General features: G+C 28.5%; 3 protein-coding genes across 5 annotated transcripts; 2 read left to right on the plus strand and 1 right to left on the minus strand.

Annotated features, from left to right (window-relative positions):
* The first annotated feature begins 224 nt into the window (after positions 1-224).
* On the plus strand, positions 225-2,242 carry LOC113859427 (RING-H2 finger protein ATL64-like). Its single transcript, XM_027492206.1, has 2 exons — positions 225-723; positions 2,136-2,242. Exons 1-2 carry the CDS (start codon positions 225-227, stop codon positions 2,240-2,242), a joined length of 606 nt encoding a protein of 201 aa, XP_027348007.1.
* Positions 2,243-6,019: 3,777 nt separating this feature from the next.
* LOC113858028 (60S ribosomal protein L13-1-like) lies at positions 6,020-8,764 on the minus strand. 3 transcript variants are annotated; one of them, XM_027490433.1, is made up of 5 exons: positions 8,690-8,754; positions 7,657-7,772; positions 7,351-7,484; positions 6,761-6,919; positions 6,020-6,632 (listed from the first exon to the last, which is right to left on the minus strand). In XM_027490433.1, the coding sequence occupies exons 2-5, from the start codon at positions 7,763-7,765 to the stop codon at positions 6,411-6,413; spliced, it is 624 nt and encodes a 207-aa protein (XP_027346234.1). In that variant the 5' UTR covers positions 7,766-7,772; positions 8,690-8,754; the 3' UTR covers positions 6,020-6,410. The 3 variants fall into 3 exon arrangements, with proteins under 3 accessions (XP_027346234.1, XP_027346233.1, XP_027346232.1); XM_027490432.1 differs by having other exon boundaries at positions 6,252-6,632; positions 8,704-8,764; XM_027490431.1 differs by having other exon boundaries at positions 6,252-6,632; positions 7,657-7,778; positions 8,692-8,751.
* A 5,669-nt stretch (positions 8,765-14,433) lies between these two features.
* LOC113859429 (probable polyamine transporter At1g31830) lies at positions 14,434-15,855 on the plus strand. The gene has a single exon (XM_027492207.1). The coding sequence runs from the start codon at positions 14,434-14,436 to the stop codon at positions 15,853-15,855; it is 1,422 nt and encodes a 473-aa protein (XP_027348008.1).
* Positions 15,856-25,584: the final 9,729 nt, after the last annotated feature.

Here is a 25,584-nt window from a genome sequence, read left to right on the forward strand (position 1 = left end):
TATCACAAACAAACTGGAGCAGCATAAATAAATTAAAACGTTTACATCAAAACTAGAAGACAAAGACATAAACTAAGAAGACTCTCGTATTATCCGTTTCCAATATATATATAAACAAAATGCTTGAAAGAGTCAAAAAGGAGCTAAGCCGGCTTAAGCTTTATAGTCTTATTCTGAATTCAAATAATCATTGATGAAATTCTTTGGCACTCTCGTTTTCATCAATGGAGGATAATGATCAGACATTGTTCACTGGCAAAGATGATGCCGTAGTGAATGGCTTGGCTGCACTTAGCTGTGTGGTGGCTATGATCACAATGTACCGTCTCATAAAAATGCTTTGCTGCAGCAAGCATTATAATATCAGAGACTACCAAAACATATTGGCACAGGCACAGGCACAGTCCGCAGCTAGGGCACTTGCACAAGCGGTGAGCATGGAAGAGAGAATTGCGGTGTCGCACCTGATTCCAACCCACAAGTATGAGAAGAAGAAGAACGATGATGATGACGTGGCAGATGGTGATGAAAATGACACGTGTGCTGTGTGTTTAGGAGACTTCGAAGAGGGTGAAGAGTTGAGGACGCTGCCGGAGTGCCTGCACTCTTTCCACGTGCAATGCATAGATAAGTGGCTCCATCACCATTCCAATTGCCCTATTTGTCGTGCTCCTGTAACACCTTCATCGGCGATGCTCCACCGTTCGCCGGAGTTTGGCTCCGGTGAGTCGAATGCATATCATAGCATAAACATGGAAATGGTGCAATGAACTCTCGTGGTGCCACCGTCACTTTGTTTTTTGAGTTTTGCATTATCTGTAACTGCCTAATACCACTACCTTTTTTCCATCTTATTTTTCATTTTATCTCATTATTTTTATTGTATCACATTAATTATCACATCTTTCAAAAGAATTTATTTTTTTTTATCTTTTACCAGGCAAGGTCTTCTAGGTGCTTTGTATAAAATAAAATAAAAAACTAAATTAAGATTTATTAATTAATTTTTTATATCATATTTTTATTGTTAAATATATGTTTACAAGATAATGACTATATTATTTAATATTATAAGTATTTTTAAAATAAAATTATATTTATAAAAAATATAACCGATTTAATTTTATTTTTTTAAAATATCAACATTTATTAAGAACAAATTTAGAGTACAAAGAAGTACTCTAACTCATTACAACTCTAAAGGAAATTAATAATGCATGACAAAAGATCATTAATTCAATTCTCAGTTGATCTTCCCAAATGTCATACTGCAAGCAACTTCCAAGATACATATTCCAAGTATTTGGCCTGAGCTTTGATCCCTTCTTCCTCGTTACTTTGTGAAGTGCACTCCTAACATTAATTCTTTCCTACACTACTGCCTCAACAACAACACTGGATTGAGAAAAAATTAGTCATTAACTCAATACGTGATTAGCCTTGTTTGACCCATGAAAATGCCCAATAATAAGGCCATCAGATTCGCCAATAAATTCTTTTTGTGCCACATCCTTTCCTTTAGTTGCTCCTTTATCAATAACACTCAGTTGTTATAATCCTCCATTAATTCTTATGTCTCACCAATTTTCTTCTTTATAAGTTTCGACAACAAAGGTCTACCTCGATTAGCCTCTTTTTCAAACGCATCCTCATGCATTCATACAAACATCATAATTGAAAATCAAGTTATTATTGATATTCATTTTATAATTTGAATTCTTTCTTATTTACGCATCTACTACATTCTCCATGAAATTTGATTTAGTACTTTTAAACTCCTCTTAATGTTGTGTAATGTCTGACACGAAATCACGTAAATTTTATTCTCGATAATTCACCCCCTATTCCCCTTCTTCCATGCTCTCCACACCATCTTTAGTCACTTTTTTTTTTTTTTGCGCTTCCTACCGTTAGATCACAACTCTTCTCACCATCATTTGAACTTTCATCCTCTAAAGCGTTCAAATCCAATAAAGCATCGCCATAACTCTCTGACGATGAAGTATTTAAATCATCATACCACCATCCTCCTTAAAAGAATTATCCCCCATATTCCTCACTTGGATTGAAAGCACAAGATCATTAACATGAATCTTTAAATCTTCATTAATTAACGCATGTATTTGAGTCTGTAGGTAAACTCTTACAAAATCCATCCCCAAGTCCTCCAGAACCTCCAATTCCAACCAAACCATATCATCACCATGGTAATGGCCTTGACATTCAGTATGGATTCCTGTAAAAGGAAGTCAACTACACTATTGAGCTCTTTTGACCAGTGTAACATTCCACCACTACCTTGCAGCACCTTTCAATTGTATCTTGATCAACATGGAACTCAATGTGACATCATTATTTTTCTTAGGTATCCACATTGCATTCTTGTTTAGCCCTCTAACAGCATCTTTCCCTTTCACCGTATCTACATAGCTTTGCCCACCAACACTACATCTTCTTTCTACCTTAGTCTCAATGCCGGTCAATAGTTTCGACACCTACTCATGCACAACATCTTAAGTTTATCTCGTGATTTCCTGTTTATTGTCATCTCTGCTATATCTAGACACGTTCACTGTCAGCTGCATGTTGCCTATTATTATGAAACTCAATCTCTTTTTCATATCGTGGACATCCCTAACCTCCGCAAACCGCACTAACCCAAATATGCGTCCATCCTTGCCCAGTTTCTTCAAAATAAACAAATCTTCAACCTTCCCAAACCTCTAGAATATCTCCCATAGTGCTAACATTCCATGATTCTCCAAAAAATTTGTAAAGAAAAATGTTGATAATATTTGTACATTACCAACGTAACTATTAAATTTTGCTTGACATTTTTTCATTAAGCGTTACAAGTGTAGTGTTTGTGAACCAACCTCCACTCTCCTTTCACACTATCTCACTCTCATTTGGTAGATTCACCCCACTCTAATTCTCCTACACCCAAACATCTCTGAAAAGGTGAAAAAGATCTCCAACCAGTTACCTCTTGATATAACCGATTTAATTACTTATTTAATTTTAGTAAATTACTTATTTAATTTTAGTAATTTAGTTTTTGTTTGTTATAAAAAGGATAAGAGAGAATATATAACAATTTTTTTCACTGACAAAGTGAGCATGACATATTGAAGTAAAATTCATGTCCATGATTTCTTCATTTTTATTTTTTGATTGTATTTTTTTAGGTGTACTAAAAAGAATAAAAAATATTTACATAACGTTACATATAGAACTAAATGTGACAGAATGTTATACTAATTCTATTTACATAATATTTACAACCTGAGCTCTAGACTAAAATAAGTTTGGTAAAATGCTCGCTTCATATTTGGACTATGAATTAGAAGTCTTAACCTAACTTAAATTCACATTTTATGTTTGAATAGATTTGACAAACTTAATCTCGATGAAAGAAAAATTTACACGAAAGGCTTAGCACTATTTTTTTTATTTATATATAATTGATGAAATTAGATTTCTTTTATATAAAATTTACTTTTCTCTCTCACATACATATACAGATATGATAGTAGTTTACTTTAGTTAAGCACAAATTATCGATTAATCAGACAATAATAATAGTCTACTTATGTCAACTTTGCATTATTTAGTATGCTTAGTGCTATGACACTTCCAAAGAGTTAACTCAAGTCATAAATTTCTTGACTTTGCATAACTTCCATTTCTTCATTTCATATTCAATAAAAATAATTTTTTCTAATATTTTATGAATGCATAAAAATAACAAATTAATACATGCATTTTAAATTCTTTTAACAGATATAACCACAACTTAGCACATACATGTTCGGTAATTGTCTTTTATAATAACACATACTTTATGCATAAACATTAATCAACAGACTATTTTTAATCTGTATATTGTAATTATATGTTTAAATCCGAAAGGTTTTTTCTTTGTCATATCATAAATTTTCATAACTGAAATGGACATTTAAAAAGTTAATCATCCCTGTTGTTTTTAATTGCTATTTGACCTCTAATTTTTTAATTAATTTCTAATATTAGTGTTTAATTAATAATTTTTAATTATATTTATTTTGTTGATTCTAATAAATTATTTTTTTACTATTTATTTAATTTAATTAATATAATACTTAATTTTATTATTAAGTCTGTAAAATATTTCTTTCTTCTAAAAGTTTTTCTATAAATTTTTATGATATTTTTAAAATTTATTATAATCATTTTAGAAAATATTTTATTATAATTTATTTAATCATTTTAGAATTATTTTAATATTATAAATTACTTAATTAATGAGTTAATTATATAATTAATCCCTTCCTGTGCCTAGGTCGGCTAAGAGGCCGAGATTTTAAAAATTCAAAAGTCCAAATTCAAAGTTCTGATTACTTCAACAAAATATCTATTATAAGTTCTCATTTGTCCAAACTTAAATCTATTAATTATAATTTACTTTAAATTCCAAAAACAATTATGAAGCTTCATTTTCTTCCTCCCTTGGACATACTTCATAGATAACCTTAGAATCTTTTATTTCTAATTTTTTTATCTTAACAGTTTATCATAAAAAAAAAAAAATTAAAATACTAGATATATTTTTAAGAAATAGCTCGACATTTTAATAATTCTTACTTAAAGTTTGAAAGTGTACAACAAAACCTCCATGGACCACCCTATTTCATGCCCATGTACCATTTATCATAGTGCTTCAAACATATTTTCAACCAATGAAAAGGTTTTATGCACAGAGAAACTCATACATGCACCGGTCAACCATAAACAACAAACAATTCTCAAAATAAGAGCATACACTTTCATAACATAATCCTTTTAGGTTTGAGACTTCTCAAGTTTATTGAATCAATATCATTGTTATAATTAGGATCTAAGAACTTATAGATTGAAGACAAATCTAATTGTAATAAATTTTCACCGAAAGAATCTTCTCCACCTTAGAACTTTTTGTTGATGTTCTTGCTTTGCCTTCCTTCTTTTTTTCTTCACCACTTCTTCTATATTCAATTCTTTCTCTTTGGTTTGATCCTCACAATTGATTTAGTCTAAATTTGAGTTTGGTTGTAAACAAGTATGAGACCGGATGCTAATTGATGGTAGTTTGAGCGATAAGTATCTGTGGAGTTTTTAGATGACCTCTTAGTTTTTCCTCTAATTTTTGTTGTTTTTTAAGCATTTAAAGGTCCTGTGGACGTGGCCTATGCATGTTCTTAAAATAAAATATTTTTACACTCACAATTATAACCAATAAAAATCATGATTAAAGTGTTTGAATTTCCACTAACCAATTGTGTTGGGTCAAATCAATATCTTCTTGGGTTGGTTAAAATTGACTCTCCAATAAAATGTTAGTCTAGGATTCTTATAGTTATCAGCTAATAAAAATTAGTCTAACAATTTTCCTAACCATTTAGATTGAGTTATAAAATCCAATTTGTCAAATTAACCTAAATTTGAGTTGTAATTCTATTTTTAGTTTTCTAACTAATAAAATTTATACAAAACTTCAATAAAAATTTGGAATATTCTTTAAATAAGATTCCAACTCCTCAAATTAGGTGTTTCTTTCCCATAATAGTTAAAAATTCTCCTAATTTAATTCTACAAAAAAATTTAATGGTTTTAGATAAACAAAGTCTACAATTCTTATTCGCACGCTATATTCGTACATAAAAATAATTTACAGAATAATATATTAAAAACCAATCTTACACTAGACCATTTGGTTTAAAACAATTTCGGCAGCCCAGTTCGGGGTTGCGCATTTGCGTAACAAATTCTAACTACAACAGATATTGCATCAAATCAAAACTAGGACAAACTGTATAATTAAAAAATATACTAGCCACTACTGCACATTTACCGCAACAAATTAGGATTGGACTATGCTCTCCGGCATCCCACTAGAATATTTACTATTTCTACAGTTTTTCAAAAAGAAATAGTTTCCATATGAAAAGCGTATATTACAAAAATTGACTAGAATATTGATCAAACTAAGACAGTATAAAGTCAATGGCCAAAACAGCATAACGACACTATAAGATATCCAGGAAAAACAAAATCAAATGCAGCTACAGAAAACGTTATGAAAATCGGAGTGGGCTCAAATCTTTGAAAACTCAGCATCCGCCACACCCTGACTCATGCCGTTAACTAGAGTCTCACAATTTAGTTGGTGATGCAAGTTAACAGCAATATAGATAAAAAATGGCAAGTTGAATGAGGGCGAAATCAAACAATTAATTTAAACAAACCAGAGTACTAATTCGATTAACAGACTTGAGTTCAACAAAAACTTTGTGAGTGAAAGTTTTAAAACTCATGATCTTCATAAAGCTAAAAGGTATCTCGAACAAAATTTGCCGAAACTATATGGATTACAAACTGGCTTCTCAAGGATATCATTTCTTGTCTTCCTTTTCCGCTTCAGCAGCCTTCTTTAGTCTGGCACCATAATGGCGTTGGTTTGTACGTTCAAGACGAAGCTTATAATAAGCTTTAAATGCCTTCATTTCATCTGTAACCTTAACAAGATCAACAGCTGGTTTCTCCCTCACAATGGGCAAGAATGGACCCTGAACTTGGGTGGCATTTACTAGTTCTTCAGGGCTAGAATCACCAGCCTGAAAAAAAATTGAGGCACAAAAATCTCAAACCTGGTATTGTCTCCTCCTTCCAGCAAAATGATGTTCATAAAACATAAAAAGCTGTCATAATCATCAAATTAATAATTGAAGAAATTTAGCATTACCTTGACCTTGTGTGCCCGCCTGGGGAACACAACCAACTTGGCCTTGTATGTTTTCAGCCTCTGCACATTAGCTTGCAGACTCTCCAAAGATCGATTCTTGCGGCGATGATCAACAGCAATGCCAATAGTTGGGGCAAGCTTCTTGGGAATACCAGCAGCCTAGGATGTATAAAAGATATGATCTGTCAGGAATCTTACACAGAATTTTCCGGTAACTACTAGATTTACTTTTCTTCTGGGCAGTTGCCATATGAATCATATAAAATTAAATGAAAACATATGTAAGGAATTCAAAATTTTCCCAGAAACAAAACTATCATGCAAAATAAGCAGAAATTAATGTGTTCAGTGGTGTAGAATTTAGGGCTCTTCCATAGCAAGGAAGTAAAAATTAAAATTGCATGGGACTCCCTCTTTGTTATCTTCAGAATTCATGCAGCAGCCTTGGCATGACAAGGACAACCAGCTATAACTGTCAAACCCATAGGTATTTTGATAACATCAAAACCACCCTACCAATCAAGGATCAATTGTAAATCATAACTCATAACAGGTGTTTTTGAGAGTTCAGGCAGAATAAGTGTTTTTACCTTCAGTTCTTCAAGAGAAAATCCTCTTCCAGCTCTGACTTTCATGTTATATTTCAGAGTTTGACCATGAACAATTGGTCTAAGGGGACCAGCTGTAGGCCTGGGAAAAATCTTAACAGCCTTCTTCTGCCGGGCTGAAAAAAGCGTAACCCGCAAGTCAATATATAAAAATAAACAATGCATCAATCAATTTTAACACTAAGATGATTTATTTTTCCTAGAATAACATGTATTAATTCAAAGTGATTGATTAATCATTGCAACAAAGTTTTAAAAAAAGAGAGCAAGAAATTAGTTTAAAATTACCCAACCGTCTTCTTGTCTTCCGTGCTGGTTGATTGAACCAAGTCTTGACATAGTTTTGCCAATGCTTCCGGAAGTGCCCATTGGGGATCACATTATTATGCTTAACCATGGCTTACCTACAGAAGACAACAACAGCAATAAAAAGACAAGGTAAATAAAATGATCAGCAAAAGACCATATAAACGAGACAATTTACTTACGAATCTCAAATAATGTACAATGCCCCTTTAACTAAATTGATCCACATTTGATATTCAAAAACAAACCATGCTAGAGTGATACCAAAATATAGGATCCATTTGTTTAGTGCTTGTTAAAACCAAAATGAATATATCAACCACAGACCATTATCATGTTTCTCTATAGAATCACAATCATCACTGTATACAATATTTACCAAGGTATAAATTATAAAACGAACAAGTCAGGTAATACATTGGATCAATCGAATACTACAAAGAAGTTTCACATTTCTCATCTTACTAACGAGGGAATAATTCTGCAAAGACATAAATCAATTAGTTTCTTAATTATGTTATGTAGCGCTTCAATTCAAGCGCTTAACCCAAAGAAACAAAGTCTGTATCTTCACGTGGTGTTACTTAAAATATGCTCCATAGCTACAGCACCATTCACTACTCAACTTTGTTAGAATGATTGAATTAATGTAGTTTATACAAATACAACTACATTATAATTGTTTGACACAAAAAACAAATTAAATAAAAAGAAGGAAATGATATTTTAAATTACACATCGTCTTGAAAAGCAAAAGCAGAAAAATTTACAAACAAAGGGCGCAGCTAATAAATTTTTATATGTACACACAATTACGAGCATTTTCCAAAACCAAAACCAAAAGAAACACAATAGTCACAAAACGGTGATTACTGAACCTCAAAATGAAAAGATACTTGTGCAACGAAAAAAAATTGCTACAAATTGAAAGTCCACGAATTGATAAAAAAAAAAAAATGAAACTGAAAGAGGAGAAAGTGATAAAAATTGAGAAAAAAGAGGGTGAGAGAGTTACCGGTCCTTCTTTACTTCGCACGCCGAAGGAGCTTGTAGTTGCAGCCGACGAGAGACGCTGGGCGTAGTGAGGTAGGGTTAATGTTAGGATTTTATAAGAGCTTTTAATATGGGCTTTTCAAATGGGCCAACCCAGCCCGTTTATTGCTTAACAGGCTGGACCAAAGTTCGTGTTTAAAAAGAATTGCGTTGAAAAACAAAAAAAACACAGAATTATAAAGAGGGTAGCGCTACGTGGCTTTTTTAAAATAATGTAAATTTAAAAATAATTTATTTATTATAATACTTTTTTAAAATGGTAAATTTGGCCACGTGTTACATATTTTGTTATGTTAATAGAACTGGCAAAAGTCTTTAATTTTAATTTTTTTAAAATTAAATTTTATCACCAAAAGCACAACATAAGCAAGATGTTGTCAACAATTTTACTACAGGTTTAATAAAATTAAAAAGAAGTTTTATCGTGAACAAAAGAAAATTTTCTAAAGATGACACGTGGCACTTTCTAGTAAGTTTCGTTATGACACAATTTATGGAGTTTATATGTGACACGAGTATAGCATAATATACTAATAATATAACGAAAGTTGTATACCTTATATCATTTTGACATTTTCACGTTGATACATGTTTAGGTCCAAAATATTATGCTCTATAATCATATGGACCTTTCATTTCATTTTATTTGAAGAAGAAAATTTGAGAGGCATATCATATTAGTTTTATTTAATTTGTTTTATGATTTGTTGTTAATTTACTTCAAAAATATAAAATTGGTTATTATTGATTTATTTTGAAATAAATAATATAATTAATTAGTGAATGATCGTTACTTTTTTAGATTTTAATTTTAGAAAAATAAATAAAATATTAATTAATTTTATTTATAAAAATAAAAGATGAATGAAATTATTATTATTATATATTGGAATGGTAGAATTTCTGAAAAAAAATGAATGAGTGAGTTTTGAAAAAAATAAAAAAAATGATTCGGATAAAATAAGGAATAAGTTTGAAGCTTTTTAAAAAAATTATTTGCAACTTAATATTGGTCATAATCAAGTTATTTATAAATTTTTACAATTTTTTTTTATAAAAATATTAGTTGATATACAATTTTGAATATATGTGATAATGAAGATATTGATTACATGATAAGTGGATGTCAACAACAAAATGATAACAATGTTATTGAGTTAAATGTGAATGTCATTGTTGATGGAAGTTATCAGTTCTATAATAATGAATTTAAATTTATCATTTTTACATCAAAATGATTTATCACTTGTAAATTTTATTACTATCAAGTAAAATTGATCTTTAGAAATTATTTTATTAATATATTTATTTATTAAAATTAAAAGTTATGAATTTATTGTAATAAAAAAATTAGTAATGATATTGACGAAAAAATATCAACTTAATTATAATAGTTTATATTTTTACTTACAAAAGATTTTGTTTTCGTTCTCTAACTTCTTTTTTTATTCATTTTAGTCTTCAAAACTTTATTTTTTTTCTCATGTTAGTCTTTTTGGTTAATTCTATTACATAGTCTAATTGAAAAAACATATGTTACGCTGAGGTGAAATCTTAAACTTTACCATCATTAACTAGTCCTGCTTAGATTTTTGAATTGAAAAGTCATTATTACACGTATATAGGTTGTCTCACTCCCACCCTAGCATCACTTTCTCGGTCTTCAATAATAATTCTCGGTTGGATCTTGTGACCTCAATTTGGTTAAATGGCACAACAAAGTGCTTTTTAACGAGAAGATAGTGGAGTAAGCAATAAGTTCACAGTGGTTATACACAACACAAAACTAGTAGAAGAGATCGGAGTAGCTAACAATGATAATGGAAATACTTCACAACACTTTACTATTTGCAATCACATATCCAATAATTAAAGATTTAATACTTAAAAAATTATTTCTTCTAGGGAGTGAAGATGTCCAAAGTCTGGACTTTTGAGATTATATTCTTAAGATTTTTACATATTTATGAAATAATTTTTTTTTAATTTTCAAAAGTCTCATGTTTACTGCTTGACTTTTCTCCAACAATAATTAAAAACAATTGTCCAAACTCTGAACAAGAAATAATAAGGAATAACCTAGGCCTTAAATCTCAATAAATGGATGCTAATTAGCCTTCTAAACTTAAATATAATAAAATAATTTTTTTTTAAAAAATTCTAAGAATCTTGATAGCTTCCTTTTCTTCTGATTTTCTCTTCTTCTATATCTAAGCAGTCAATTTTTTCACTTATCACTCATCATAGCCTCAATTGTGAAAATATTATTTTAATAAGTTCCTTATCTTTTATTTACAAAAGAAAAAGTATTGCAGTTATTTTGAAATCTTTTTACTTTAAATCTCATTACTTGTATATATACTTTTCAAAATTCATTTTGTTAAATACTTCAAACCTGTCTTAAAATGAATTGCATGTACATTTATTTATTTAAATAAATTACACAATTCTTCATAATTTAGAATATTTTAAATATATTTTTATTTTATTCTACTTCTATTTATTAAATTTGAGTAACCATTCTTGAATAAAATTGTTTTTAAGAACCCTTAACATTCTTATTATGTTACGTGGTTTCTTTTAAATGAACATTTAATTTTTTTACTAATTTTAGTTTATTTTATTTTTTTTCTTATTATTTATTTTAAATTTTGATACACTACATCTAAATTAAAGATACAACTTTTTAAGATAAAGTACATTGAAATAGTATTACAGTCTTAATAAATATTAATTTAAATTTATTATTTTTAGTTTGAATTTTGATTGTCATATTAATAAAGATAAAAAATAAATTTAATATCAATTTATATTTAAATTTTAAAAATTATATATTTGATTTGTAAATTTTAGTATAATAAATTTTTATTATTAATAATAAAAATATTTATTATTTTAATTCATGAAAATTATTATATTTAAAACTAATCGTGCAATATACCATTATTTATTTATTTTAAAAATATTTTAATTAAATAATATCACTCCACTGCTCCGTTACCATCGTAATATATTTTAATCATTTTGTTTTTTCACAGTAAATATACATGAAAAGTTGTAAAGTTATCATTTGACTATCATTATTTAATTTTAAAATGTTTAATATTATTTTCCATTTTTCATTTTCAATGTAATGAATTAATTATATATGAAGTTATACATAAGAAATATCTCATACATATATAAACAATATATAACATAAATTTCATATATGCCAAGAGCGCCTATTAAAAAAGTATTATTTACTTTTGCCAACATAAATCGCAGTGTGACATTTAATAACATTGTCTGCTTGGATAAACACATTAATCTTCTAATATTTATAAAACATTTTTGCATTATTAATAGTCATTTATCAAGATTAAAAAATATAATCACATATAATTAATATCTATTTAGTATTATTTGGGAAGTAAAGAATTAATGAAGTTATATTCTTTTATCGTTTGTTATGTATATATTCTAGAATTAAAATTGTGTGACGTGTTATTTATAATATTTTTTATACAATATTTTTATTTTTTGTATATTTTTATTAATTTTGTTCTAAATTTTAGATATTAAAGTTTTTTTTAACTTTTTTTTATTTTATATAAATTTATATATTTTTATGAATATTTATTTTTATATTTGTAAAATTTATCTTAATTTTCTAATTTTAAATTTTAAAATTTAATTTTAATCTTAAAAAAAATATTTTAACACTATACAATAAAAATATTATTTTTAAATAAATTAATTTTATTAAATTTTAATATTTTGATTCATCCTAGTCATAGAGTTAAGTTAAATAATTTTTAAAATAATTTTATTATTATATATAATTATTTATGAAAATATAAATTTTATTTTTTAATTATTAAATTATATATATGCGTGTATATATTACAAAAAGGAAATAATGTCACATATCATAATAAAAATATTACATAAATTTTCATTATAATTCTTGTAATCTTGTTTTTTATTTTAAAAAAAGAAAAATTAAAAAAAAAACACAAAGACTATGAACAAAAAAGTACAGTTGCAGTAAAAAAAAATATATAAAAGAAAAAAAGATAGGAAGGAATGTGAATTTGGTGTATAAATTTTTCACTATATTTCATGGGTATTTTCTTTATAAATTAAACTCTTATTTTAGTATCTGAAATAGTATGTGTAAAACAAATTAGTTTTTAAAATTTTAAAATATTACATTAATCTTTAACTTTCATTTATATTAGATATTTTAGTTTTTAGACTCAAATATCATCAATATATAATGATAAAATATTAACATGTTACGTTAAATAAAAGTGTAAAAGTTAAGTTAGCAACATTAGTTAACGTGGTCAAAAAATTATTATTCATAATTTTTTTCTTTTTCTTTGAGTAAGAAAACCTTAATATGATATAGAGATCATTCATTTGTACGTTTAGGCCATGTATCAATATCATTCTAAGTCATTGTTTTCAATGTTCAACCAAGTGTCCAAGTCTAATGTTCATTAGCTACATCTAGTTGTATGGATTTTATACAAGTTTGTGAAATTCGTAACTATCTAATGACCATAATAATAATGATTTATTTATTGGAATGGAGGTGGTGATAATATTGCAACCACAATAATCATGCTTCTTAAAGATATTTGTATAGAGGGATATAGATTTTGTACTATGAAAACTCTAAAAAAAATTTTTTTGGTAAAGTTAACTTATGTATTGTTGATAGTTCGAGTCAAATAACTATTATGTGGTAAGGAGCATTAAGCTATCCATATATTTTAATCTAACTTAATATTTAAAATTAATGATGTTTAATTCTTTAACACAAAATATGATATTTATATGTTCTTACGAGTATTACTAAATAATTTTTTAATAATTATTTCCTATATTTTAATGATGATGAGTTCGAAGATAAATTCATTAGAAAACTTTTATTACTATTAATAGTCATTTAAAATGCATAATACAACTAAAAATAACACAAATAACATAAAAAGAAAAACTAATTAGAAACATAAATAAAAATGACGGTAAAAAGGAAATAGCATCTACATAGTTAAATACAATTGTATAAATAGTGAAACAATATCATTCTTAATTAATTTAGTTTATACACTTGTCTGTGTGTGTTAGACACGGTATTTAAGTCCAAGAACTAAGATGAACTGTAAAAATAAATATTCATAGAAAAAAGTGATTCTTTTTTATATTTCAAGAAATAAAATAAGCTATAAAAACGAGGTTTTAATTTTTCTGTGTGTGTTACCATTATTTTTCAAATGCAATGCATCCTTTGTTTGTTTCTGTGCCCTGGGCTTCTACGTGCACTTCATAGCTTTACCTCAACGTTGGATTCATTCCACTATCAACACTACGTGCTTCTAATCTATTCCACCGTCTAAGGATATATCCACGTCTTTCCTCTTTTCTTCTTTCACTCTCCTTTCTTGTTCTTATCTCTCTCCGTTTGTTCTCTTTCACAATTCAATTCATATCTCATCTCAGCTATGCGTAGAAATTAGAAAACAACCCATCTCCGTGATTCAACTTTTCCCTTCATTTTCTGATTTTATGAATGAAAAGGGGAGATTTTTATGCTAAATTGGTCAAAGCCAGTATTTTTTCTGAATTGTTATTTGATTACATTCAGAGTTTCTGATACGTTGGCATTGTGTTTAGTTTTTTAATTTGACATTTCTTCTGTTAAGGAACCCTTTAATGGGGTGTTTCAATTTCAGTAGTGTTGAGTATGAACCTGTTGATGATGAGTTATCTTCTCCAAGGGAAAACCACAAAAGGAGAGTTTCAGTTCTTCCCTTGATATTTCTCATCTTTTATGAGGTTTCTGGAGGACCCTTTGGTGTTGAGGACACTGTGCATGCAGCAGGTCCTCTGTTAGCCCTTATTGGGTTCCTAGTTTTCCCATTCATTTGGAGTGTTCCTGAGGCTTTGATCACTGCAGAGATGGGTACCATGTTTCCTGAAAACAGTGGTTATGTGGTTTGGGTTTCTTCTGCTTTGGGTCCCTACTGGGGATTTCAGCAAGGTTGGATGAAATGGCTAAGTGGGGTGATTGATAATGCTTTGTACCCAGTTCTTTTTCTTGATTATATGAAATCAGGAATCCCATCATTAGGTTGTGGAGTTCCCAGGGCTGTTTCAATTTGTGGTTTAACTGTGGTTCTCACTTGTTTGAACTATAGGGGTTTAACCATTGTGGGATTTGTTGCAGTTCTTTTAGGTGTTTTCTCTCTCCTTCCTTTTGTGGTCATGGGACTATTGTCAATTCCAAACTTGAAACCTTCCAGATGGTGTGTGACAAATGTAGATGATGTTGATTGGAATCTGTATTTGAACACTCTATTTTGGAACCTTAATTATTGGGACTCTATTAGTACTCTTGCTGGAGAAGTTGAAAATCCAAAGAAAACTCTTCCCAAGGCTTTATTTTATGCTTTGATACTTGTAGTTCTAGGCTATTTCCTCCCTCTTCTAATTGGCACTGGTGCTGTTCCCCTTAATAGAGAGTTGTGGACTGATGGGTACTTCTCAGATATTGCTGAGATTGTTGGAGGAGTGTGGTTGAGATGGTGGCTTCAGGTTGCTGCTGCAATGTCAAACATGGGAATGTTTGTTGCTGAAATGAGTAGTGACTCATTCCAGCTTCTAGGGATGGCTGAGAGAGGAATGCTACCTGAGTTTTTTGGCAAGAGATCTCGTTATGGTACCCCTCTTATAGGAATACTCTTTTCAGCCTCTGGTGTAGTCTTACTTTCATGGCTGAGCTTTCAGGAAATTGTGGCTGCAGAAAATTTCTTGTACTGTTTTGGAATGATTTTGGAGTTTGTTGCATTTATATTGTTGAGGATCAAACTCCCCAATGCTTCAAGGCCTTATAAGATACCAGGGGGAATAGCTGGTGCAATTGCTATTTGCATTCCTCCCGCACTTTTGATTTGTGTGGTGCTGGCATTCTCTTCCTTGAAAGTCATGGTGATAGGCCTTGTTGCTGTGGTGATTGGCCTTGTAATGCAACCTTGTCTTAAATTTTTGGAGGAAAAGAGATTGTTGAAGTTCTCAGTTAGTTCTGAGCTTCAAGAAGTTCACAATGAGGAGAGCGTTCACCCTTTGGTGCATTAGACTTGTGCAAAAAAGTTTACAAGTTGTCCTGTTTGAAGAGACTTAAAGAGAAAATTGAACTGTGTAACATAACTTGAAATTGAAATGCATTTTGTCTTGTTACAACTTAAGCTGCATATCAATGTTTGGAATTTGTCGATAGATAGGATAGGTTGGTAACGAGAAACCTAAAGCAGAAGATTAGAATGTTTTAAGAAACGAATTTATTTGGTGTCTTTGTATCTATTTTTCTTTTAAATAATAAAATTTGGAAATTCAAAATCTAGTTATACAGCTGCCCGTGTGAAAATGCCTCAATTACACTGGTCGTGCTAGAAGGAATAATGTTGGGTGTCACAAAATTACCACAAGATGAAAACGGTTAAAATATAATGTTACTGCTAAGTGTCCTAGCATACTAATTAAAATTTTTAAAAAACATTAAATTTATATTGATATATTTAGAAAGTCCTATAGTCGATCTCGACCTCTAAGTAAAAGGAAGGGTAGGGTTGTGTTAAAAATTTGACAATTAACATTAAACTTATTATACATGTGTACATAGATACAATTTACATTAATTATTAATTAATAAAACTCATTTTAGTTATTAATTATTTATTTGACAAAATTATTTTTACATCTATTAATTTTTTAATATCAATTGATCCCGTTATTTTCACTTAATATGCTATTAGCCTTTTATCTTTATAATTTGATCAGTTTCCATTATTAATATAAAAAATAAATAAGTAAATAAAAATCAAAATATAACATGTAAAAGTTTAAAAAATTAATTTTATATTTATTTTTTTATTTTATTAACCTAAATTTTTAAGGTTAAGTACATTTATAAATAGTATGATTTTATTAAAAATATATATAACAACTATTAAATTTTAATATAGTCAAAATAATAAATACTTTTTTAATGAAAATTTATCGCACTTTTTTTTTTTTGCTAATCAAAGGAGCTAAAAGCCCAACAAAAAAGAACTACACAACAAGTTTAATAATACAGTCTTACAAATCTGATCAACTTCAAAGCATCTCTTATTTTACAAATAACATGAAATAAAGGATGTGAGGCAGATTGAAGCTTTAAAACAAGCGAGATGGCTTCCTTTGAATCAGATTCAATCTAAATAAACGGCAAATTCAGTTTATTCACCAATTGAATACCACAGAGTAAACTCTAAAGCTCTGCAGTTACAGGGGAACAGAGCTCGATTTTACTATAAAAACTAATTATGCACTTACCTTGAGCATTCCTAATCAGACCACCACAAGCCGCAGCTCCCGTAGCATTAGAAACAGTTCCATTAACATTTAACTTGAAGTGATCAGCAGGAGGAAGAATCCATCTAACCATTCCATGCAGAGAAGAAGAGATTTTCCTACAAAAAACAAAACAATATTCAGCATCATACATGGCCTTTCCAGTAATACTATTAGGTTTAGCAGACTGATTATTAAAAATAAACTCATTTCTTTCCAACCAGAGAGACCAAGTGACATAGCCAAAAATCAAATTCCAATTCTGAAATCTGTTGAGGCTAAAGGCAGAGAGATTATTAGATAACCAAGTAGACAACCCAACACTGAAAAACTTTATCCAATGGTCAACAAAAATAAAATGACTCCAAACTATTTTAGCAGACAAGTAATCTCTCGACACATGCATTATAGTTTCTTGATCAAAACCACACCTATGACATAAGGGAGAATCAATCATCTTTCTTTTAAATCTTTCCTTATTTGTTAATAGCTTTCCATGAACAATTTTCCAAAGAAAAAAAAGTAATTTTTGGAGGGCCTACCCACTTCCACACTGTCTGAAATAGAGGTTGATTAGAACTGTCATTAAGCTTATCACAACTCAACAATAAATAAGCAGTCTTTATAAAAAAAAGTTTCATTATTAGTTAAGGTCCAATACACAAAATCATGGGTATTAGTTCTGATAGGAGGCCTAAGTTGATCAATAGAATAGCAGATCTAGTTTGGGAGAAAAGAAGATAATTTATTTAAGTCTCACTTACCATTAATAGTAAACAAGGCTACAAGGAGGTCCAACTCAGATACAAGGATTAGAGAATTGGCAAAGCTAGATAAGATTGTTAAAGTGACCATATTATCAGTCCATAATTTTGTTGACATATCATCCCTAATAGTTTAGCCCAATCCTTTGGAAAAATGAGACCAAACAGATATCATACCCTTCCATAGGTGAGAAGCTCTAGAGTTATTCCTAAGATGACACTCACTTCTCAGGTTAAACCTGTATTTTTTTTGTGAGCACTTGGACTCAGAGATCTGAGGGGGGATTAATCAGTCTCCAACACAATTTCATCATAAAATTAAGGGTATTCAGATCCCTAAAACCCAGCCTTCCAACATTCTTAGGGGAGCAAATTTTATCCCAGCTTAAAAGGTGACATTTTATACCATTTAAAGAGCCTTAAATAAACTTCTTACATATATTATTAATTTCATTACAAACAGACTTAGGGATGCTAAGGGACTGCATAACATAGGAATGAATGCTTAATAAACAAGATTGAGCAAGAGTCACTCGCCCAGTGAAAGATAAAAAAAAATTATTTTTCATAAAGATATTTTTTTCTTAACCTTATCAATCAGAAAGGAGAAGTGGTTCCTAGTGTGTTTCTTAGATACAATAGGTATTTCAAGGTATTTTCCTATTTAGGTACTGGGATTAAAGCCTAAGCAGTCAAATATGAAATTTCTTATGGAAGGATCAATATTATTAGAGAAGAAGATAAAAGATTTATTATTGTTAACCCTCAGACCAGAGGCATCCTCAAAAGTAGATAAAACTTCCTTAATGAGGACAGCTTGATTTAAATCAGCTTTGGAGACCAGAATAATGTCATCTGCAAAGAAAATGTGAGAAATTCTAGGACCTTGATTATTAAATGAAAATGGGAGCCATTTTTTTATCCAAGACCTTATCATTAATAAGTGGAGCAAGTTTTTCCATACAAAGAACAAAAAGATAAGGGGAAAGGGGGTCTCCTTGGCAGATTCCCTTGACAGGAGAAAAATCTTCAGTCAAATTATTATTCCAATTAATAGCAATTCTAGGAGAAGAGATGCAGTATTGAATTAGATTGATTAGATCAATGGGCAAGTCAATTTCTTGTAAAACTTGGGTAATAAAGCTCCAATGAAGTTTATTATAAGCTTTCTCAATATCCAATTTAATAATCATGTAATTGTTCCTATGTTTAAGGGTAAAGAATGAATGAATTACTTCCTATAAGATGAGGGTATTGTCAATGGCCTGCCTACGTGGAATAAAACTAGTTTGATTTGCATAAACAATATGAGGAAGAACAGTTCTTAACCTATTAGCAACAAGTTTGATTATAATTTTATAACTAACATTGCATAAAGAGATGAGCCTAAAGTTATTGATGTATTCAAGGTTATCCAACGTAAGAATAAGGGTAATAGTGATTTCATTAATTTTAGCAATTTTGGAATAATTCTGAAAAATGACTAGCACAAGTTTAAAAATAAAAGGAGCAAGAAACTCCCATTGATTTTTATAGAAAAGAGCATGAAACCCATCAGGCACAGGGGATTTAAAAGTACCTATAGAGAAAAGAGACATCTTAACTTCATTCAAAGAGATGGAGGAAGACAAGTTATTTCTGTCACACTCCCTTAAAGGAGGAAAAGAACTAATAGTGTGGAAAGGGAACAATAAAGAGGAGAAAGATCAAAGTGAATATCTTTAAAATAATTAAGCACTATGGATTTCAGTTTTAAGGGATCATGCTCCCAGTTACTAAAATCATCTCTTAATGATTCAATAATATTTTTATTCCTTTTGAAAATAACTGCTTTATGAAAAAAATTTGTATTTCTATCACCTAAATTAATCTAAGTAGACCTATAATGATGAAATCGACAAGTTTCTTCAAGATCAAGAATATGTTGATATTCAACCCAGAGGGATTTCATAAGTTCACATAAAAAGGGGTTATTCTTAGATCCTAGTTTACAAAAAATTTCATTTATTCTACTCAGAAGACGATTTTTTCTGTGAAAAATATTACCACAAGTGTGATTATTCCAATAAAAAATATTGATCCTGAACCTTTGTATATTTTCTATCTAGGGACTGCAAGGGACCTAGGAATTTTTAACCTGATTGGTAAAATCTAGATAGAATAACCAGGGAGCAAGAAACTTAAAGGTCTTCTTAGAATTAGCTGGTTTATAATTAGATCTTACTTTGAGACAGAGCCCAATATGATTCGATTTAGGAATAGGGATATGGATAAATAAACTATTAAAAAAATAAAGTCTCCAATCATCATTAGTCATAACTCTATCTAGCCTCTCTTTTATATTACCTTTATACCAAGTGAAGGGGTTACCTTTGTACCCCAAGTCATGAAGATCACAATTATTTAGGCAGTCAGCAAAACTATTCTTCTGCTGGAGATTAACAAAGCTATCACCACATTTTTTTCACTCATAAAGGACTGATTTAAAGTCCCCAGTTAGACACCAAGGGCTTTGGACAAATTTACTAAAGTCTATTAGCTCTTTCTAATAATCATATCTGGCTTTAGGATAGAAGCTAGCATATATAAAAGATAAAATCTAGTCAGGCTAATCACTGCTACTAATTTTAAGATTCACTACAAATTTAGTTTTAGAAATCACAAAGGTTGTAATCATTTTGGTATTCTAGCAACACCAAATACATCTAGAAAAATCTATTGCATCAACTTTAACTAAACCACTCCGGTTAATTTTTTTAATAATCTTGTCAACTCGATCTAAACTAACTCTAGGTTCAAATAAAGCAATAAAATCAAGATTATAAATTTTAATTAGGTCATTAATAAAATAGCAAAAGATTTATTACTAGCACCTCCATAATTCCAGGAAAAACAATTCATAAGAATAGAAAAGGCAGATTAAATTGCATCTCTAAGATGCTAGTCCTTTAGAGAAATGTAATCCAAAGGCAAGGGGCTAATATGATTATTCTGAATCCTACTATCAAATCTAGTTTTTAGGCTAACATTCATATCAGAAGAATCATCAGGGGGTTCTCCAAGTTGGGGAACCCAATCCTTACTGATGTACACTCCCACTAAATTCTGTATAGACCTACATCCAGAGGCACTATTTTCCAACGCTTTTTGCATGATCCTCATTAACTGTAAGTTGTTTTCTTGATTATCTTTATGAAGATTATTAGATGAGGGATTAGATAATTCTTAATTCCCATTTTTATAGTCAGCAATAAAATCACCCTCACCATTCTCTATTTTGCTTTTCACTTTTGTCTTGGGTGGCTTTTTGTAATTAGGCTGTGGGTTATGACTTGAAGGACTTTTGCTATACTGCTTAGGTTTAATAGAAAAACCCTCACTCTTCTTCTTAACACTTAGACCAACATTAGAGAATTTCAAATTCTGACTATGAACACATGGTTCCTTGTCCCTATCCTCATAGGAGTTACCTAAGATGTTAAACCTAGAGCCTTTGAGAGACTTCTTACCTTTACCAAAACTAGCTGGATTGCTATTATTCTTAGACTGTCCAACTTTTCTCTGAATAGGTTTTTTCACCAACATCTACAGTCCAAATCTATTATTATCATCTTTAGCAATATCCTGATAACTATCTTGAGAATTATCTCTAAATTGGGTTTCTGGATTACTAGGACCATTGCCCCTCTTTAAGCTCGAGCTAGTAGGTAAAGAATCTTGCGCTGTATTCTCTTGATTAAGATTAACCTTTTCTTGACAGGAGTCTACCCTATGTCCATATTTTCCACATTGAAAATAAATCAAGTGCAAACCCTCATACTCCACCTTAAACTCTTAACCCAAAACCATAATGGAGGGAATTAACTTCCTACCGAGGTCAAGCTCAATACAGAGTCTAGAAAATTTTCTCCTAGGTACTATTTTTTACTTAGTCCTTGAGCAAATACCAACCTACCAGAGAAATTTTTTATTATATAATTCTAAAGGCAGATCAGGAACATGCACCCACACAGCAATTTTCCTAAGGCAGTAATCTTGTGGCTTGAATAAGGGCCTCCACCTCTAAACCATGAGGTAATGATCTAACATTAATCAGGAATCCTCAAAGAGAGCATATTTATAATCTTCAATATTTTTAAATTTTACTAAAAAGAATTCATTATTAAGTTCTAAAATTTTAAGAGTACCAAATAAAAAATAATTATATGTACAAATTAAATTAAAACATTTCATAAGAATAAAAAGAAATATTATTTATAAAGTACAAAAAGATATTTTTAACCTATCAACGAAGGCAACACAGAAAAATACAATAATATGATACTTTTTATATATGTACCAATTTTATTTAATTAATTATTTTAAAAATAACTTTAAAATATGTATATTATTTAAATTTATATATTTTATTTTATTTTTTTCTCCACATGCCTTGGATTGCATATAATTAAACATGTAAGTGATATAAGGAAAGAAATAAGAAAGAGAGTGTATAATAAAAAAAAATAGAGAAGAGAGAAAAAAAAAGTTATACTTTTTTTCTGGTGAATAATAATAATAATAATAATAATAATAATAATAAATTATATTACTGACCACGTGAAAAAGCCTGAATTACACTGGTCGTGTAAGGATTTATGTTGCGTGTTACAACATGAAAATGGTTAAAATATAATGTTATCACAAAAGAAAATGACACTTTTTTTTAAATGTATCAAATTTAATTTAACTAATTATTTTAAAAAAATTAACTATGTATACTATTTATATATATTAATTTGAATAATATCAATCTAATTTTAATTTAATTATATATAAATTTGAATATGAAGTTTTAAATTAATAAAAAAATCTAAAATAAATACATTAAAATTATTTTTTTGTAAAAAATTGTTTACAAATTAATTAATACAAACCAAAAAATCATTTCAACAAATATCATTTACTTAAAATTTAAAATATTATAACAAGAATATCATCTTTCGTGTTTCTTTTGAAAATTCCCAGTTTATGAAAAATTAAAAAAATCTTTTTTTGAGAAAAAAGAATATCAATCAAACATTCCTTTCAAAAATTAAATATATTTTTTTAAATTGATATGTTGACACTTTTTATTTTTATTTTTATTTTTATTTTAATACTTTATATTTAAATATTAAAGTTAATTATTGTGTAACATACAGAAAAATGGCCAATCAATAAAAACATAACAAGAAGAAAATAGTGATGATCAAACAAGAAGGTTGACATATGTAAATAGAAGTGCAACAATAATACGTCTAATTGAAATATAATTTATGAGTACATAATATTGAAAATATCACAAAGATAAAAAAAAAATTATAAAAATTCATTTTTAATTTCATTTCATTCCTTCTAAACTGGAGGGAAGAAAAATAAACGCAAATAATGGATAAGAATGAAAAAAATTCTATTATATATCATCCTCGTTTCACTACCCCAAGTAATGAATTTAGATATCATGTTTGAACCAAGACAATTAATCCTTCAGAGAACATTCTTATAGAATTATGATATACAAAAATCATTAAATCTTAAATGAATTATATATTATTATTTTATTAGTTTATTAAATATTTTAGACTAAATAAATAAAACATTTTTTTTATAAATAAAATATATATTATTAGAGAGAGTTCAAGAAAAACTCAAAATTTAAATATATAAAAAAAATAAATATTTACACAAAAACATGAAAAAAAAAATATAATCATATTAAATTAAAGCAGATATAATTTCGTGAATAATAAAGAGTAGTAACCAATAACATCGTAGCAAATTAAATGTGGTTGTTGACCAAAGAAACAAAATTATATGTTAAAGATTACAAAATACTTCTTTAATAAAGATAAAAGCAGACTTGTTTAGAAAATACTTTTGTCAAAGAAAAATGTTGAGTAAATTAGAAGACTTAAAAAAAAGAGAGTATAGTTTGTGTCCAATAGACCCATGAATGTCTTAAATATATACAACTATATTAGAGCTTATATAAAGAGAACTATCTGTGCTGAAGACAACAACGAGATGGTAATGAATGTTCTATTTTTTTTTGCTTTCATGTAAATATTAAGAATTAAAATTCTCTTTCTAAATTCATTTTGTGTTAATCATGTTGAAGTTGTAGCAAAAGTACTTAAGTATGTGAAAAGCCTGGAGAGGTAACAAATAGAATACTTGAGCTATTAGGTATGGAAAGACGTGTGCAAAAATATTTGGAGAGTGAAATACTTTGTAAAGCTTATCTCATAGTAAAAATCTTAAAGATGAGTCAAAGACTGAATGTATCTCTACTGCTTTGTAGCGAACCAATATATATCTTGATTCATTTTTTTCTTTTATTTTTTTTACTTTAATTATAATTTAAAGGAGTATTAGAATTGAAGTTTTTCTTTTATTTGAACCATTTGATGGCAAAACGACAATTTATATTTACTTATTAAAATAATATTTTTAAAAATATTTAATTTTAAAATGGTAAAAACTCAATTCAACTCTTTTTTTAAATATATTTATTTCACATTTCATGTTATTTTTCTCCATTCCATTACCTTCCACCAATCTAAGGACTTAGAATAAACATTTTCCTTAATAAGAGAATTAATATTCTCTTTTTAGTTTAGTTGCTATAGTTTTAAGTTACTACACTTGTCTTTTATTTGTTTTTAATTAGTTTTTCTCTGTCTATTTTGGTCTTTTTCTGTTAAACTTAGACTATATATAGTTACATGTTTCTATTCTTTTGCAAAAACATACAAGTCATATTAAATCAAATTAATATACACATGTTTTTTATTTTTACAATATAGTTTATCATTTGAAATTTAATATAATGATTATATGCGTAATAGAAACCCTTCAAAAGCTCAAAAACCTTACTTCATGTTTAATTGAGAATACGTGCATGTAATGCATAATTCCTTTTCTTGTATATTTTAGTTTGATTTGTTATAGATTTGAAAAATTCATCTTAGGTGCTGAAGAATATGATGCAAAATGGCTTCAGCTTGTGAATGTCCTACATATTTTGAATAAGGGAGTAATTTTTCATACGTACAGAATAATTTTGCTGTGCCCATTCATCTATATTTGATACACAAAAGATATATTGTAATAATAATAATAACAATAATACAAGGAAAATTTAATTTATTCTGATAAAAATTAAACGTAATATTTCTATATTATTCCATAACTTTATTAAATTATGACTATTTATTTTATTAACAATTTGTGTCAAGTTTTGTAAATTTTAAATAGAAAAAATAATTAAATATTTAAATATATTTTAATTATAAACATATATCTCATATTAAATCCATTTTCTTCAAATTAAATGTTAAAACAACTGAAAATGAATGAGCATAAATAATAAAGAAAAAAATTTATTTTGTTCGTAGGAAATGAGATTATTACTTTGTAAATATAGATATGATTAAGTTTTATTACTATGTCTCAAGAATATGTTTCAGTTTTTAAGAATTTCAGTAATATAAAATGAGTTAACAAAAGTGAAAATGAAAAAGAAGAATAGTTAATTTGTGAATGAACTGATTGGAAATAAGATTTGATTAAAGAAGAATTTGATATATTTATTTTTTAATAGACTATGTTTATAGATTTATCGGTTTGGAGATGACTATTTGGAATTGAATTTAAGGGATTGATTTTTTTTTCTTGAATATATTGT

This window comes from Abrus precatorius, unplaced genomic scaffold (assembly GCF_003935025.1).
Source record: "Abrus precatorius isolate BTA unplaced genomic scaffold, Abrus_2018 Scaffold2, whole genome shotgun sequence".
In the NCBI taxonomy this organism is placed as follows: Eukaryota; Viridiplantae; Streptophyta; class Magnoliopsida; order Fabales; family Fabaceae; genus Abrus; species Abrus precatorius.

What these genes read in the sequence shown, in the direction of transcription:
- LOC113859427 (XM_027492206.1), top strand. Translation starts at nt 225, where the DNA reads ATGGAGGATAATGATCAGACATTGTTCACTGGCAAAGATGATGCCGTA. An exon ending in TTCGCCGGAGTTTGGCTCCG is followed by an intron (nt 724 to 2,135) that starts GTGAGTCGAATG and finishes TTGAGTCTGTAG; the next exon opens with GTAAACTCTTACAAAATCCA.
- LOC113858028 (XM_027490433.1), bottom strand. Translation starts at nt 7,765, where the DNA reads ATGGTTAAGCATAATAATGTGATCCCCAATGGGCACTTCCGGAAGCAT. An exon ending in GAAGACAAGAAGACGGTTGG is followed by an intron (nt 7,485 to 7,656) that starts GTAATTTTAAAC and finishes CGCTTTTTTCAG; the next exon opens with CCCGGCAGAAGAAGGCTGTT. An exon ending in TTTCTCTTGAAGAACTGAAG is followed by an intron (nt 6,920 to 7,350) that starts GTAAAAACACTT and finishes TATACATCCTAG; the next exon opens with GCTGCTGGTATTCCCAAGAA.
- LOC113859429 (XM_027492207.1), top strand. Translation starts at nt 14,434, where the DNA reads ATGGGGTGTTTCAATTTCAGTAGTGTTGAGTATGAACCTGTTGATGAT.